Source organism: Symphodus melops, assembly GCF_947650265.1.
Source record: "Symphodus melops genome assembly, chromosome: 6".
In the NCBI taxonomy this organism is placed as follows: domain Eukaryota; kingdom Metazoa; phylum Chordata; class Actinopteri; order Labriformes; family Labridae; genus Symphodus; species Symphodus melops.
Genome location: NC_136696.1, coordinates 21176350 through 21194239, shown reverse-complemented (window position 1 = coordinate 21194239; position 17890 = coordinate 21176350). Strand labels below are relative to the sequence as shown.

At 41.0% G+C, this 17890-nt stretch overlaps 2 protein-coding genes across 6 annotated transcripts; both read left to right on the top strand.

Annotated features, from left to right (window-relative positions):
• The first annotated feature begins 387 nt into the window (after positions 1 to 387).
• Positions 388 to 6608, top strand: LOC306825546 (uncharacterized protein). The gene is made up of 19 exons (XM_079346361.1): positions 388 to 476; positions 903 to 992; positions 1068 to 1212; positions 1291 to 1465; positions 1845 to 1956; positions 2393 to 2499; positions 2963 to 3089; positions 3336 to 3456; positions 3536 to 3621; positions 3801 to 3937; positions 4014 to 4073; positions 4167 to 4230; positions 4307 to 4401; positions 4475 to 4603; positions 5364 to 5478; positions 5568 to 5705; positions 5836 to 6002; positions 6089 to 6171; positions 6367 to 6608. Exons 2-19 carry the CDS (start codon positions 914 to 916, stop codon positions 6560 to 6562), a joined length of 2136 nt encoding a protein of 711 aa, XP_079202487.1. The 5' UTR covers positions 388 to 476; positions 903 to 913; the 3' UTR covers positions 6563 to 6608.
• Positions 6609 to 7462: 854 nt separating this feature from the next.
• cnot4a (CCR4-NOT transcription complex, subunit 4a) lies at positions 7463 to 16825 on the top strand. Of its 5 annotated transcripts, none has more exons than XM_079346909.1 (13): positions 7463 to 7762; positions 9429 to 9603; positions 9856 to 10053; positions 10348 to 10434; positions 10748 to 10849; positions 11043 to 11168; positions 11260 to 11384; positions 11468 to 11674; positions 11756 to 11813; positions 11914 to 12169; positions 13350 to 13844; positions 14106 to 14339; positions 14852 to 16825. In XM_079346909.1, the coding sequence occupies exons 2-13, from the start codon at positions 9430 to 9432 to the stop codon at positions 15178 to 15180; spliced, it is 2391 nt and encodes a 796-aa protein (XP_079203035.1). In that variant the 5' UTR covers positions 7463 to 7762; position 9429; the 3' UTR covers positions 15181 to 16825. The 5 variants fall into 5 exon arrangements, with proteins under 5 accessions (XP_079203035.1, XP_079203034.1, XP_079203038.1 ...); XM_079346908.1 differs by having other exon boundaries at positions 9381 to 9603; XM_079346912.1 differs by having other exon boundaries at positions 7762 to 7898.
• Positions 16826 to 17890: the final 1065 nt, after the last annotated feature.

The window sequence follows — 17890 nt, the reverse complement described above, 5'->3', positions numbered from 1 at the left end:
ATATTTCTTCAGTAGTACTGATGCTGATGCTTTTAGAAATAAGGTCATTTTAACATTTGTTTAAGATGAGGCACTTTAGATCGCTGATTTGTCTCTCATGCACTCAGAGTCATTAATGAGATAAAATACAAAGTGTGCAATGCTGGCAAAAAATCTGCTGTCCAGAATTGATTTACACTTTACACACTAATTTTTAACTTTGTGTCTCAGGTGAGTCACTCTCAATGTATTCCATATTAACTTGCTTAAATTCAGTGAGAGAGAAAAAAGACAACAATCAGCTCAGGAATGTGGATGTCAGTTTCTGAGAGTGGCCCCCCAAAAAGGGGGAGGGTGGTGGGAACAAGCTGAAGAACTGGAGCAAAGAAAATCCTCACCATGGCTGAGCTGGATGTGTGCCTTGTAGTGACAAAAAACACACTGTAGGGTGCGAGTCAAGCGGAAAGCTGCTTTTATTTTAACTTAAAGAAGCAGAGGTATGTTGTTTATCGTTTAGATTTTGACATGGAAATCATTGTGTTCAAGATATTTCCTTCTTATGAGGTGATCTTAGATTTAAAAAATGTGTTTGATACATCATGAAATGTTTTCTGTCAAATGAACGTGTTTTAAAAAGCTCATTTAGGAATAGAATTTGTTATTAAAGCTGTAGTTTTGAATGTCCATGGGGAGTTGTTTTCTATACCCAGTCTCTTTCTGAAGTCTTAAACCTTTTTAGACTATTGAAATCTTCAAATCTGTTGTACAACCATTAAAACACCCCAGACTGCTGCTTATACCTGCCTTAGAAAGAGGAGTACATGGACTGGAGAAGTAGTCTTTGTTGAATCAGCCTGAAAGAAGTGGAACAGTTTTAAGTTTGATGCATCAGTTGCGAGTAGATTTTTATTTTACTCTTTCAGGATTGAACATAATGAGGCTACTGAAGACAGCGTCCACACTCATCTTGCGGAGTGGCATCAGAAGGTATCAAAGCAGATTGTCCCAAAATGGTAAATAATAACATATCTCTTCCATTTAATTTGAAATGATGCACACAATTCATGACAAAGTGATCTTTGAAATAGGATTGATTTTGGAAAATGTCCTCCTTGTAGACGGCCTCTTCAGAGTTCATACGCCCGTATCACAGGCCCTGGCAGAAAACAAACCTGTGGTTGCACTTGAGAGCACAATCATCACACATGGGATGCCCTATCCACACAACCTGAGGTACACCTTTTAAAGTCTCTTCAAATGGTTATACCTGCTGCTCACAGGTTTTTTTTCTTTGATGGTGACTCAATACAGAACAGCCAAAGAGGTGGAGGCCATTGTGAGAGCTGAAGGAGCCACTCCGGCCACAGTTGGAGTGATTGATGGTGAGCTTCATATCGGTCTGTCCTCAGAGGAGCTCGACCACCTTGCCCGCTGTGAGAGCTCCCTGAAGGTGTCCCGACGTGATCTGCCCTACGTCATCAGCAAGGTGAGACCCCAACACACTCAGTGCCAGCTTTGGAAGAAGTATTAAGTTCTTTTCAGTAAAAGTATGACAATCTAAAATTGACTAGATTACAAATAACAACAATCTTAACTTCGATTTTAATACTTCAAATATAGGACTGAAAGTAATAGTTGTTCCGAACCTCAAAATTACATTTGATCTATTTTTTTTGCAATTTTGCATGATATTGCTGATTAACAAAACAGCTGCCAATTCTTTTCTGTAAATCCTCTCATTGATAAATATACTTGTCTTAACAGCTGCACTATAACCTCTGACTAAAACACATGATAGGATCTGACCTGTACTTTTTCATTCGCGAAGGTGTCTAGAATGTTTTCCTCTTTGTTTTTTTTCTCAGGGTCTCTCTGGAGGAACTACTGTGTCAGCCACTATGATTGCAGCACATCAAGCTGGCATCCCAGTCTTTGTCACAGGGGGCATCGGAGGGGTTCACAGAGACGGAGAGAGCAGTAAAGATACCAGCTCTTTGATCTGAAATATGTTTTTAATACTTTGAATTTACTTTAGTTTTCTTGTTCAGACTTTCAAATACTAAAAATGACTTTTCTTTTCTTTTCAAACCACGGAAACAAACAAAGTTGCTGAATTGTTGATGGCCGGACCAATGAAGGGTTTCATGTCTCAGCTGTTTCCTCTCCGTGTATATTTGATGATAAAGACATTTGACAGAGATGGGGATTTATATATGATTCAGATTAGGCCATATTTACAACCATTAGTTCATTCTGAGGAATGAAGGACACGAAAACTGTCAGAGCAGTTAGTGTGTGTCTTTGTTACATTGGAAAGCATAATTCCATGCATGCTATTTGAATACTGTTGCAAAGTGTATTATATACAAAGGCTTTGAAGGACTCACTACAAACTTATGGTTTGTTTTTGCAGGTCTGGACATCAGTGCAGATCTCACAGAGCTTGGCAGGACTCCCATTGCAGTGGTCTCTGCTGGAGTCAAATCTATTCTGGACATCGGTCGCACCCTGGAGTTTCTTGTAAGAATCTTTAAAAAATAAAATAATGTAATCGCTGATCATTAATCGCTGTTAGCTTTAATGTATTGGCCCCTTTCTCAGTCAAACATGTAAAAGATATATTCTAGTTCTTGTAGTGGCTTGTCGTAGCTTAGTCCAATTTTGTTTACCAAACGTTTTTTTTTGTGTTTAGTAATTTATTTATTGGTGGAGCCTCAACAACGAAACAAACTGAGACAGTTTTAAAGAAAATGCATACATACACAAGGACAGCCTTGATGTCGTAAAGATAAGGAAAAGGGCAAAAGAGCGAGGTGTGATGAATATGACGCTGGAAGACACTACATGATGTTTTCTCTTTGTATAAGTCTGTGATACATTTTCATTTAGAGGAACAGCAAAAATACAGATTTTGAACAAAGAGATGTTGAAGGGAAGTAGGTAGGCTTATATTGATTTGTTTTTGTTTTGTTCCTTCTCCTAGGAGACGCAGGGTGTCTGCGTAGCCACTTACGGGGCATCAAAGAATTTCCCAGCCTTCTTCTCTCCACAAAGTGGATTCATTTCTCCGTACCAAGTTTGGGACCCTGAGGAGGCTGCAAAACTCATTTGTATACCACTGTTTTTAAATCTCCAACATTGATTTTTACTTTGACCTTAAAGATGTGGAGGTTGTAAAGATCAACTTCATTTTTAACAACACAGATTTTGTTTCCTTGCAAAGCAGAAATTGTAGACAAATAAAAAAGGGAGTTACATTAAACGGTAAAACAAGACTATAATGAAAATCATGTCTGTGAAAGCAAAACAACAGAAATAGGTTTTGATGGATGTGTGTGTTTTTTTTTTTTTTGCAGTGAGCACTCTGTCTCTGGGTCTGCAGAGCGGTGTCCTCATCGCGGTGCCAATCCCAGAGGAGCATGCAGCAGCTGGACAGCAGATAGAGGAAGCCATACAGACTGCAGTGACAGAGGCGAGGTGCAGAAAGTTTCTGTGAACTGTAATCTGCTGTGAATCACATGAAGTGTTGGTGTCAGCTGAAAAAGTTATCTTTCAGTCTTAGAGGTATAACAGGAAGAGATGTGACGCCGTTCATTCTTCAGAAGGTCAACCAGATGACGAAAGGAAAGTCCCTCCAGGCCAGTATCCTTCTGAGAATCTGAATCATTGGCACAGAGTTATAGAACATGATTTCATCTCAATAATGTGACCATAAAAGGCACAGAGAAGATTGTTGTGTTGGCCAGCAGGTGGATGTTGCAGTGGAGTGGCTTCTGATGATTTATAAAATCTTAAATGACCTTATCCTGTCATGCTCCCAGACATTGCTCTCATTCATAACAATGCAAAAGTTGGAAGTCAGATAGCCTGCGCAGTGTCAAAACAAAGAAGTGAGAGACAGACAGGAGGCAGGACTCATCGTAATGGAAAGCAATTATCAGACTCGGAATCAGATATTGTAAGTGCAAACACAATGGAGAAAAGCTTTCTATTTTTGTATTATCAAAATGTATTCAAATGCTGTGTTTTTCTAGGTTGTCATTGGAGGAATAAATGTTGATTTTATTGCAAAAGGAAAGACAGAATCACTTATTGTAAGTTAAATTCATAGCACATTTGAATAGTCAACACACAATCTCCATGTTAGACTGTATTACTATGGTTATAAAACATTTTGTCTCTTTCAGTTTGGACAGACTAACCCAGGAAGTGTGTGTCAGTCATTTGGCGGCGTAGGAAGGAACATTGCAGGTTGGTTTTTATCTGATGCAGCTCATGCACGACAAATCTGATTGTCTCACTTACGCCTTTGCTACTTTTCTTCAAGACTCCCTGAGTCGACTAGGCTGCAGACCTCTGCTCATCTCAGCTACAGGAGCTGATTCACACAGTGATGCAGTGTTTAACTACTGTAAACATATGGTATGGAACATTAGCAACTGATAGGTCCTATTATAATCCCCTTTTACCTGAAAATTCTCTTTTTTTCTTTAAGGACACAAGTGGTGTGGCGAAGCTAGAAGGGCAAAGCACTGCCACGTACTGTGTTGTTATCACTGAGAGTGGAGAAATGAGTCTTGGATTGGGAGATATGGAAATTCACGAGCAAATCACACAGCAGTTTGTAAGTTCAACCTAGGTATTTATTTATTCTTTTTTTTTTTCCTTTTAAGAAGTTACTACAATCTTCTGGTTTGCATCTTAAAGACACGTTGAAGACTTTTAAACCTGCATTATTTCTAATGACCACTAGGAGGCAACTCTTCACACTGTGAGTGAAGGATGCTCCTCAGAGCTCAATTTATAACTGATTTATTGACTCAGTGCATAGTTAACCCGAAAGACCCAAGTATAAATTTAACATCGTTTTTCACCTTCCAGATGTTTTTGTAATAATTTCCATTGTTAAATATTGGGCCTCACTGGAAGCAGAACTTCTGAGACTAAACAACAGGGTTGTTTTTTTTTTTTTTTTACAGTTTTCAGTCGTGGTTGACTTCTTAGATGTTTTTTAAGGTCGGCAAAAAGTTGATTTTGAAAATTTCAACTATTGGTCTCTGAGGATAAAAGAGTTTTTCAACGCAGCAAGACTTTCATTATTTACATAATGGACCCATCTATAGAAAAACTGAAAAAACAATGTTTTCCAGGACAAGGTACAAACATTCAGACGACAAGTTATTGATTGAAAATTAAATTAAAGGCTTTATATATATATTTTAATGGTCATGTTAATTAGCAACTTTCCTTTCTTTTATGTTTTGTTTTCCAGTCTGAATTTTCCTCACTTTTCTTGTTGCATCCCCAATAATTAACCTCTTGTTTTAAAGTTGAGTAACTTCATTTCATCATTCTATTCTTACATAATTATCTCTTTTTTACAGGTGTCTCAGTTTGAGAAGCAGATTTCTTCAGCCACTCTTGTTTGTCTTGATGGAAACATTCCTGTCACCACCATCAATTACATTTGTTCAGTCGCGGCTAAACACAACATCAATAGTAAGCACACAGTGACGGATGCTAAATGATCCTAATGATGAACAAAAGCTTTCATTGATTTAACACAATACACTGGCTTTGTGTCACAGTTTGGTATGAGCCCACAGATTCAGAAAAGGCCTGCAAGCCTTTCCTCTCAGACGCCTGGAAGTCTCTGTCATATTCATCCCCAAACCTGGCAGAGCTGATCACCATGAACAAAACACTGGGCCTGCCAACACCTGAAGGTAAACTGTATTCATTTGGAAGTAAATAAAGCTCGTACCCAGAGGAAGTTGTAATAGGTTGAGTTTTTGTGAAAACCTAGAAATAGTTAGACTGAATCTGAGGATGTGCTTTTGACTTGTTGGGTTACAGTGCTTCTGAGCTCTCCTGACAAGGTGCTGAGTGCTGCTGTCGATCTATCACGCTCCCTCCTGGAGCATCTGCACTGTCTTGTGGTGACTCTTGGGGCAAATGGAGTGTTGGTGTGTGGAGAGCATGAGGCAGGCTCGGTTAACTTGCAGCCAAGAAAACAGAAAAGGGTAAGAAAAATACATGTCTTACATGATGATGGTGTTCATTTCCATGGAAGTGAAAATGAAGATTTTGAAAGAACTTGTGTCTGCAGAGGAGGAAGCTCTGTGCTCTTCACTTTCCAGCGGTGACTGTGGCAGCAGAGGAGACGGTGAATGTGTCAGGGGCAGGAGACAGGTGCTGAAAATTGATCATACCTGCTTCCTTTTCAATATTCTTATTTCTGTTTTTCTTTAGTTATTTGCTCTGTACTGCTTTGACCAACTTATCATTTCCCATCACCTATTTCTCTCCCTAATCCTGTCACACATCCCATCACTCAAAAAGTGAGAAAAACAGTCTCAGCTTAAGTTGCCCTTTATCTGTTTTCAGTCTTGCTGGAGCGTTAATTGCTGGGATCCTCCAGCAGCGAGACACAGACAGCTGTGTTCGGATGGGACTCCTTGCTGCACGGCTCTCCCTCATGTCCTCACACCCGATCGCTCCCACGCTCAGTTCACAATCAGTAGATCCCAACAAAGTCCACACTCCCTCTTGGCCAAAACCAAGCTTCATGTGGATAGATTAAAAATATTTGAGTTTAAGAACTTTACTAAATAAATTTGTAAAGGTTGGATGACTTGTGTTTATTGAGTTCACTTTCTTTCTATTTTTACCTTTATAGTTTTTTTCAATGCAACATAATGACGTATCAATTGAAAGTAATTTTAAGGATTAACTTTTGAGCGTTTGCCTTTATTTGGACAAGAGCGCTGAAGTCCATGAAAAACATTTTAAAACAAAAATGAAATGAATAAAAAGACAATATGACTAACATAATGCACACAAATGTATTTAATTGTTATGGTTTTTGGTTGCCTCAACTCTCTACTTGAGTTCATAAAAATAAATCCTTGCAAACATATTTTGAAACATAAATACAAAGTTTGTGTTGTTGGTACATTTGAACAATAGCGTGGATTGAAGCAGTCGAGCCAAATTCTTAAATTAAAGTATTTTTTTTAGTTCTGGATTATAAATTTCACTTCAGTAAAGACAAAAAAAAGTCTATTAAACATGCACACACACACCCACACACATCATTAAATACCTACACATGCAAAAGTAAAGGGACTTTTGCACCATTTTTTAAAGATAACAACAAAAAACAGTTACGATTTGACACTGTTTTGCAATAAAATGCTTAAAGTTAAAGAATAAAACATCTTAATAACATCTGTAGAAATTTATATATTTATATTTGTAGAAAACAAATTTTTAAAAAATCCCATTTCAAGCCAAAACATTTTTCACGTTTATTGTTATGGTTGGTTTTCAACTTCAGTATAGCACAGACATTCTGAAAATATCTCCATTTCGCTACGTTTATAATTCTACCTTTCACTCAATGCTCTACATTCTTGTAGGAAACGCGTTACCTTCGTGTGGTCCCTGGGGCTGGATTAAATCATCGAAAACTTCACTTCCCACAAGACATCTCTCCCATCTGCGCAGACTCAGTGGAATTCAACACTTGCCCCATTCCCTCCTCCCTACTTTAATGCTAGCTAAGATGGTGGTTAGAGCGTAAATTGTCTCTACAATACCAAGAAAAGAAAGGGGCAAAACATCTCTACAGCCTTTTTTATTTACAACAGCACATCACATCTACGGTTATATTATATGACCGTTCACAGAAATTTTGACATTTCAGATATATTGGCTCGCAGTCCCCGCCCAATTTGGTGTGACTCCCTGTGAGAGGAATCCTAAGCTAAATACGGACAGGGTAAGTAACGCTAACGACAGAGGCTACACAGGTTAGCCAGCAGTCTCTGTGTCTGATTAAATACAGGACACATTAGTCTGTAACGTTTCAACAACTCATACTGACGTACCCTCAAGCTCGTTAGAGTCATTCACAGGTAATCTCGATGTCATAAGGAAAATGTCAGTTTTGTTATAGGGTCAAAAACTTGCCTCTAGTGCAGCGTTAGCTTGCGTAGGCCGCGTCGTAAAGCCCGGCTCCGTACGTTATGATGATAACGTTAGCATGCTAAGCTAAGTCGAGGCTAGCGGTTAAGCGAAAAGCCAAGCTGTCAGTTAATATGTTGGCGAAAAAAATGTTGCGTTGTGTTATTCGTTTGAATACAGATTACATGTCGATGTCAAGTCGTTATCCCCTCAGTGTAAGTTCTGCTTCTGTGATAAAACTTTCAATTGCTTCTGCAGTCTTGTTAATAGTTAGACCGGCTTCTTTGACCAAATCGCCGCTAATGTTAGCTTAGCCTAATGTTAGTCAAATAACATCTGTCATAATGTACAGTCCAGAAGCTAAAGTTACAACCTGGCTAACAAGCTAAATATTCCGTCCTTATTCATGATTGTACCAATCAGACGATAACAGCAACCTACGCCTTAAAATGAGATGTTCATGTACGTGTTGGATTATTATCCAAATTTCTGCCTTGTATTGTAATGTTGGCGTTTTTTACTGTGATTGTCTGGGTTTTTTTAAGTAATCATAGTTTGCCATTGACTTTCGTTGGCTGGCATCAGTGTTGTCACGTTAAAAAACGTTCAAACTAGGCTGTATTTAACAGCTAACATCAGTTCGTTTCGTTTGTTATAACGCAGTTTTATTTGCGGACATCTATCATGACGTGTAGTCCTGTCAACATCTGAAAGACACCACAACATCCGCATTACCACATTAAAATCATCACCGCTCTTTTATGTTTGCTTCATATTAAAAAAAAATAATTACAGTCAGTGGCCTTCAATTAAACACGACAGGCTTTGAACATGTGTGAAGCCCTTAAACCTTCATGTAGGTTGTAGTCTTTGCCTGACGGTCAATTCATCTTAGCTGTTTTTGTTATTCCATCACTGGAGACTTAAAACACTAAAGATTCCCATTTAAACCTGTTGAAACAAATCCATTTATGACCCATTTGTTTTCTAATAACAAAGCGATGATAAAGTCATCAACATTCATGTCAGTTAATGTAATAATAAATGTGCTTTTTCTGTAATGTATAGATGCAATGTGTTTTCTGTTATTTCATAAAAGCTTTAGAAACATGTCTGCATGCAGCATTTTGCATCTCAGTTGCACATTGAACAGCAGCCTACAAAAGTAATACAGTTAAATGAAGTCTTCTTGATCAAATCTTACAAATAAACAAAAATAAGTGTCCATCATTAAAGACAGATGGGTTACAAATGCAGGTACGTGGACTAAATAAACTATGGGGATCATTTTTTCTTGCTGCAGAAGAAGTAAATCTGCATGAAAGAAATTGTGACTACTGGTCTGTCAAGTATATAGAAAGAGTAAGTTCAGTTGATGTTATTTCAGTCATCATTATGGAGCTCTCACACTTAGACTATGTATGTTCTCTTAGCCCTGTGCTCTGTGACCAGCTTGAAAACTCACCCTCACTGCGCCATAGGATGTCCCACAGCCCTGAAATGAAGGACGACCCCATGGAGTGCCCTCTGTGCATGGAGCCACTGGAGATTGATGACGTCAATTTCTTCCCCTGCACCTGCGGCTATCAGATTTGCCGCTTCTGTTGGCATCGCATCCGCACAGACGAGAATGGCCTCTGCCCCGCCTGCAGAAAGGTGAGGAAATAAAGACGATCACAGAGAAACTAATCTTAAGTCTGTAAAGAGTGGGCGTGTTAAAGACATTAGAAAAGATAATAATAATGGTCCAAATGTTGATACAGGCTGTACACAAACTTTTGAACCTGCACTTAATGTAGCGGTTTGTTTTTCTTGAACATCCCTCACAAAGCTCTTACTTTTAATTCGGGAGAATATTTTATGTACACGTCCAAACTCTCCGATTGAAGTGTTTGTGTTTGTGCGTAGCCGTACCCAGAGGACCCTGCTGTGTACAAGCCGCTGTCACAGGAGGAGATCCAGAGGATAAAAAACGAGAAGAAGCAGAAACAGAACGAGAAGAAGCAGAAGGTGACAGAAAACCGCAAACATCTGGCCAGTGTCCGAGTGGTCCAGAGAAACCTGGTGTTCGTGGTGGGACTTTCGCAGCGACTCGCCGACCCTGAGGTGAGTTTTAAAATCTCAGGGACTTTAGTTAGCTGTGTGCTGTCATTTTAGCTCAACGGGAAAAAAAGTCTGTAAATTCGGGTTCTAGTTACATCATTTATGTTGAAAGTTTCCGTTATGTGCAGATCCAGTGAAAATACTTCAAAGGTGAATGATGTCAATGGACATTTAAAGGGCTGTTAGTCAAAACTCCCACAGAAGCTCAACGTGTGAAAGAATTTAAAATACACCCACAACTATGACGAGCAATATTTTGACTTATCTCTTTTTCCTTTTGCATGCGTGTGCCTACAGGTCCTAAAACGACCTGAGTATTTTGGCAGGTTTGGGAAAATCCATAAAGTGGTGATAAACAATAGCACATCTTACGCCGGTTCACAGGTAAGAGAGTGAAAAGAATAAAAAAAGCTGTGCAAACAAATGATACGTTTACAGTGTGAACATTCACAGATAGTTAGAACATGTTGATTTAATATTAGAAGAACAATTTGACCTTAACAATTTGTCTGATTTGTTTGTTATTTTAATTGAAGACTTTATAAGATGATAACGTTTAATTAATTGATCAAACACAAGAAGCCAGAGATGGAAATAACTGTTCACAACAGTGTTGGAAAGCCATTGTAAACGCAATTCTTAAGCCACAGTAGATCTGTTTGACTTGTATGTTTACTTTGACTCTCTGTGTCCTTAGGGGCCCAGTGCCAGCGCTTATGTCACTTATATCCGCTCTGAAGATGCCCTCAGAGCAATACAGTGTGTGAACAATGTGGTTGTTGATGGCAGAACACTCAAGGTAAGGAGCAAACAAAAAAGGTTTATCTCAACATTGTTTTCTTATTTTTGTTGTTGAATCTATGTAATAGCTACATTTATATTTGTTTTTCCTGCTTGTATTAAAAAACTTTCAGTTAAAAAATAATCAAACTCAACATTCCCAGTAAGCAAAGTCCTGACGTCGGAGTTTGTCTTTCTGTCCGTCTGTGCAGGCTTCCTTAGGCACAACAAAATACTGCAGTTACTTTCTTAAAAGTATGCAGTGTCCCAAACCTGATTGTATGTATCTACACGAGCTGGGGGATGAAGCAGCTAGCTTTACTAAAGAGGAGATGCAGGTAAATGGTGACTCGACAGTGATGAATTTGTCATTTATTCTTTGCGCGTCAATAAAATGGTGAATGTTGACTCGTGTCGTGTTTTCTTCAGGCGGGGAAACATCAAGAGTATGAGCAGAAACTCCTTCAAGACCTCTATAAAATTAACCCTAGCTTTCTACAACCTCCAGCATGTGGAACAGACAAGTCAAAGAGTAAACCCAACTCCACACAGAGGTGGGTTCATCTTCTGGTTCAGACTTCCAACAGTGCAACTTCATTATTGTGCTAATCTGGATTTTTCTCCTGCTTTGTCCCAGATCCAACAGTAGCAATGGTAAAGATGGTTGGCCAACGCTGTCAGGACACAATAAACTGGCCAATGGCCTTTCAGAAGACCGGAAGTCTCCTCCGTTGTTAGACTATCTAGACCAAGAAGTAATTGCTTCAGAAGGGCTAGAAACAGAGCTGGGTTCTGGTCAGTGTGCCGCCCTGTCTCCCTTCTCCTCTAACTGTGACAGTAACAGGTAATAAACTCCTCAACAAAAACATCTGTCAGACTCGACTTGTCAGCCTTCTTTTGTTTACCTGAGTTTGTCTCTCTGCAGTCCCAGTGACAAACCTCCAGAGTCAATCGGAATGGTGAATGGCGAGACTTTACAACAGGTACAAAAACCTCAACTTAAATGAGACGTGAATGAAGGTGTATCGGGTCCGACGAGGACAAGCTCAAGATTTTTCCCTCCACTTATCTCTCTTCTCACAGGTACCAACCAGTGACTCCCCCTCTCCTCCCCCTGGTCTAACCAAGCCCAGCCTGGTGGTGCCTATCAGCGTGTCAGACCTCACAGCCCGTTCACCCTTTGAGGGCGCGGCAGCAGAGTCCCAGTCGCTCTTTTCAGACAACAGTAACTTCAGACATCCTAACCCACTCCCTGCTGGCCTGCCCCCCTTCCCTAGCTCCCCCCGCGGCAGTTCAGACTGGCCCATGACTCCTGAACCACAGAGCCTCTTCACATCAGGTAATCCTCAAAGTCTTTACCTTCTTAACTGATTTTAATGCTGTGTTTTCTTTGTTACAGAGATCATTAAATGTAACGTAAAGCTTCAAATGTTGATGTTGATTCATCAGAAAAGATGAACCAAAACCCAAATATTAGCTGCGACCGAGTTAAATAGTTTTTTAATGTTAAATGAGTCATCAGTCCTGACTGAATGATGTCATTCTGTCAGTTAAGTCGAGGAGGAAGTTCTCTGTGCGTAAGCTTTAGATTCTGAAAGACCCCTCACAGGAAGAACAATAAAATCTGAGGGGTGGACTGTTTATGTGAATCAATAACATGACCAACTTTATTTGTCTTCCTGTGTTACAAAGGAGGGCCTCAGGTGTTAGAAAACATAAAAGAATAAATAATGTGAACAACGTAATGAAAAAATGACACACTGTTTTTGAACAGTCAAAAAGAGACAGAATGAGTTGATTGAATGCAATTGATGAACCATGCAGACGTGAAGTATAGAACAAATGATACATAAAGCAGCGTTTAAGAAGGGATTCAGATCTCCCCCTGAAAATGACAATCAAAACACAACTTTGTTAATTAAAATGCATTGTTAAACATCCCCCCCCCCCCCAAAAAAAAAGTAGAAACCCGTCACACCCTGAAAGGCCTCAGGCGTTACTCTCCCTCTTTGTTTACATTTATTACACAGGATCTTTACACAACATACAACCACCTCTCATTCTGCACTTCTGAGTTTTCATCTGGACTTCATTATCAACCGGATTATCACAAGTTCCTCGTGTTAAATCAACCTTCACCCTGAACAGCAGATCAGCCAAGTGAAAGGGAAACGTGTCTTCTGATACTGCTTGTTTCTGTAGAAAGACGACGCTTCATGATGACATTGTTTTCTCCCTTAAACAGTGAAGCTTGAAACCATGCCATCTTTTAATCTGTAGTTTATTGATTGTCTGAAGTTTCTAAATGAAAGTCATGCTCAGCCAGCATGGTGGTTGTCTCCTCATTTTTCTCCTGAAATATCTTGTTGCATATTAAACATCCCATGTTAAAAATGTTAAACTAACTTGATTGTGTGCTCTTAAAAACTTGATTTTTAAATGGAGGGACACGTATGAACAGATCTGACGTCGAGCATTTAGCCTAACTCCAGTAACTCGTCTCTGGTCTTCTCTCTCAGACACAATACCAGTGTCTTCTTCCACAGACTGGCAGGCGGCCTTTGGCTTCGGCTCGTCCAGCAAACAACAGGACGATGATCTGGGCTTCGATCCCTTCGACGTAACCCGCAAAGCCTTGGCCGACCTGATCGAGAAGGAGCTGTCGGTTCAGGATCAGAGCCCCTTGTCCCCAGGGCCCTTCTCTCATGGGACTAACCATGGTCCTGGCCTGCCTCTCTCCAATCCCAGCAGCTCCCACCACTTCCCCAGTGGCCTACCACGCCTCCCCCAGCTCCACCACAGAGCAATCTACAGCTCCTTCAGTTTCCCCGGCAGTCAAAACAGTCAGGCCAGTCAGCAGCAGTCAGCCGCCAGACACCCCTGGATGGGCGTCCCAACAAGAAATAACCTCACACACTTGAACCACTCAGCCAGTGCTGCCTCACACAGTAATTTCCTGGACCTGAATCTGCCCCCTCAGCACAACACAGGGCTGGGAGGGATCCCCATCTCAGGTACCAGACACTCGGGTCAATGTGGCACCTGTCTTAGTCCTGAGGGAGCACTGCATGTTAAAAAACAAAAGAGAGATCAGATGTGTTGCATTATCATGTCATTTAATACTACAACATGTGTACAATGTATAGTAGCATTGTGGTTCCTGTTTCAATAATAGTTTATTGACAATGTAGAGGGAGTGCTGGAAAGTGCAGTTCTTTATCTGACCACTGGTCTGTGCTCACGGTGAACTGACGGTTGTGTTTTCTCTCCTGCAGAAAACAGTGGCTCTATAGACGGCTTAAATGTGAAAGAGTGGCAGGACGGCCTGAGAGCCCTCCTGCCAAACATCAACATCAACTTCGGGGGCCTCCCAAACTCTTCTTCCTCTTCATCCTCCTCATCCTCCAACAGTGTTAACCACATCGGTGGGCCGGTGGGGCCATCAGGTATCTCACACAGCCTGAGCTGGGACGGCACAGCCAGTTGGATGGACCCTGCCATCATCACAGGTAGAAAATGACGCACGGGAATATTTAACTGGTGCAGTGAGGGACAGGAACAGTCGCATTTAAATTCCGACTATTATTTGTACCAAGCTCCCATGACTGTTAAACGCCATAATAGAACAAACTAGGGCTGTTAGCAATTGTCTCTCCTATCCATTGAATACTCATTGTTCCCTGAAACGTATGTAGCACACTCAGCCAATGACGGCGTGTTTTTCCCCAGGATAGTTATAGGAAGAAGATAAAGGTTCTACCATACAGGAAACACAATTTTACCCTGGAAGAGAATGTCAAATATTCTGATCGCCTCCCTTGACTGTTGGTTTTCAAATAATACAAAAGGTTGCAGATCGCAGTTTTCATTTTTGAGAAGGAAAGTTGTTACAAACGTCACAGATTGTCTACAATCTTTAAAAAAAGTTAGTTTTCAGAATATGTTTTGTCTTTGCTCCAGTAGTTTTGTGTGTCCCCTCTGCATTTCTCTGATCACTGTCTCTGGTCACGCCCGCCCTCAGGTATCCCAGCCTCGGCAGGAAACAGTTTAGACTGTCTCCAGGACGACAACCCACCACACTGGCTCAAGTCCCTGCAGGCGCTCACAGAGATGGACGGCCCGGCCGGCTCAGCTGTGCCCACTCCCCAGCCCCTCCACAGCGGCCTCCTCGACGCCCACATCCCCCTCCATCACAGAGCCGGCGGCGGCTGGGCTCCCTACCTGCCCCCTCCCACAGCCAACCCCGCCAGCCAGTTCCACTCCCCTCCCCCCGGCTTCCAGACCGCCTTCAGACCCGCAGGACAGCCTGCCACAGAGCTGCTACAGAGTGCCGCTGTGGACCGCCACTGAACACAGACTACAGCAGACACCCACCCATTCCCCCACTACCACTTTATACCCACTCATCCTGTACCCCCCTCCCCCCAATGCAATACACACCAATCTGCAGAGTATGAAAAATGATTAACAAAGTAACCAACATGCTTTCTTTTTTTCTCTTCCTTCCTTTTCGTCTACTCTGAAGGCCCGTTTGTTTTTTTTTGTTTGTGGCACACAAGTTCTCATCGTTATCACCCTTTGTCCATCACCACTCCTCACATCTAGTTCTCGGCACAACAAGGGGATTAATCATGTAGCTCGCTGTTAATTGAAGAGCGCCACCAATGGTAAAGCACCGAGCGCCCAGTGGTGACACAAGAGTTAACTCCACAAACTGGTGAAGAAACAAATTAGGCTGAAAGTGAGGTCTTTTTTTAAACGTAACTAATAATTAAGCATGAACAACATTTGTGGGTTTCTTTTTTCTTTTTTTTTTGGAAAGTTGAAGTCACAACAAGTTTTTCAGAGAAATGAAGCAAGCTGTGAATCTGCTCTTGAAGCTTTGCCCCAAAGACCCTCATTCTCCCCACTTTAACAGGAGACTGTGAAACGGTTAACCCTTAAAAGCTAAGTTGTGAATCAGGCGAGGTGAGAGAGAGGAAAAACGGGTTGGCACTTGGCTTTTCATTTCCGAGTGTTTTATTTTTTTTAATTTTTATTTGATAAAAGTTGATTAAAAAAAGAAGCTGAGATGTGGAGAGAGAATGCAGATGGCACATTGGGGAGTTGAGGGCACAGGCTATGCATGGGCTCCCTGTTAGGTAGGGACACAGATGGCCTGCTTGAGAGGCCACTTGGCCCAAATTCCCTTTAGCGGAGGGCTTCGTCCTGCTGGAGGGAAGATTTTGCTGAACCTCTGTATCAGAGGATAGAGCACTGCCTAATCGCAGGGAGCCAGGGCTTTGGGAGATCGTGGCACACATCCTGAGCACTAGGGTTAGACTCTTACTCACAGTGCCACTATGTGGTACCTACAGTAGCTAGCCCCATCATGGACAGCCACCGAGGAGATGAGACTAGCTGGGTGAGGAAATGTCAAATATACTAAAGAGGGTAGGAACAGGGTTAACCGGTCCCTTTGTTCAACCCATGAGGGCTTAAACGAGGCCTTAAAACAGACAGAACGAGAGAAAGGAACTCGAGTGATTGGATAGATAATTGCTGATAAATATGCAATAATGTATGTGACTTCAGCAACCGCATGTGAATGTGTCACAAGGGAGGGTGCTGCAAAGACAAAACCAAGTGCTGTAGTTACGAATTACAGAGCTCTCAGCCTTCAAAGATTCGAGACCGACCTCTCCAACCACCGCCTTCTTTTCTTTTTTTGAAGTCTTAATTCTGATCTGTGTTCTCTCGCTCTCTCTTTCTCCCTCTCTTAGCCCCCATTCTCCCTACACAACCCAACCCACCCACCTCCTGCTGTTCCCTATTTAACAGTATTCACAAAAATGAACAAACTCATCCAGGAGAAACCAACACAGAATCATTCAATGGGTTTTAACGTGATGTTGCGAGAAAAAAAACAAAAAAAACAAAATTGAGGCGCTTAAAAGGAAGTGAACTGTCCTCTGCAGGTCTGGAAAAATGAACCTTAAATAAAACTGAAAACTTAGAGCTGCTCTATGTCTGCTGTTGTGATTCAAGTGTGCATATATAAAATAAATAAATATATAATATACAGTTTGTACCTTTATAGTACTCGCCCTCCATGCTGCCCAGAAATTCTACTCCAGGAAGGTCACTATTTACTTCACTCGTTGGTGTCATTCCAGTGTCCTCCACTAGAGGGCAGATCACTCTGTCAGTGATGAGGCGCTGCAGTCCAACTTCAGTCAAGCACACAAAGTTACAGTGAAGCACACTATTCCAGTTACTCATACATGTTCTAGTTGGTCTACCTGATAAAAAGCCTTTTAACAGCTCTTTAGTGTTTGTTAGGTTAATTGATTTACATCAAGCATAAATCAGATTTCAGTGTGATGTGATTTTTTTTTTTTTATTGTCATTGCACTTTACACTCATTGTAGAGCCCTACACTCTCCTGTCCAATGCAGCAGTTTATACCTGCAGTCGAGACTTGTTTTTGTCCTGGAGGACTTCTGACAGACATAAGGAGGAGCACAGTCCAGATCCAGACAAAAGCTTTATATGATTTCTTCACATAGATCTCAGCATCAGGGCCTACTTTGCTCCTTTTGGTTTAGCATACATGTAACTTACAACAGACACTTCCACCGATATTTTCTCATTAGGGCCAAAGAAATCAGTCAAAAATCCCTCCTGGTTTTGGCTCATCAGTTAATTGATTCCTGGTAGCTGTGAAGTTTTCTGAGTCAAAGTTCTATGAGGGGCTGTGAAAAGAAAGGTTAATGATCCGGTGTCACTGGGTAAGTTCTGAACTACAAGTAAAGCCCTGTATATTGTACATGTTTACATATTTGCTGAACTTGCACAATTAAAAAAACTTCCAGAAGTAGCTTTTAGCGGTTTTAATCCACAGTCTTCACAGACATGTATTAATGGATACATTTAAGGAAGACTTTAAGAGGATTTTTCAGGGGCAACCATGAAATCAAAGCATACTTAGGGAAGTTATATGCAGTCAGCATTGGAGATACAAACATAAAGCATCCATCTGAAGAGTAAACATATTTAATGTATTGTTTATTACACATTG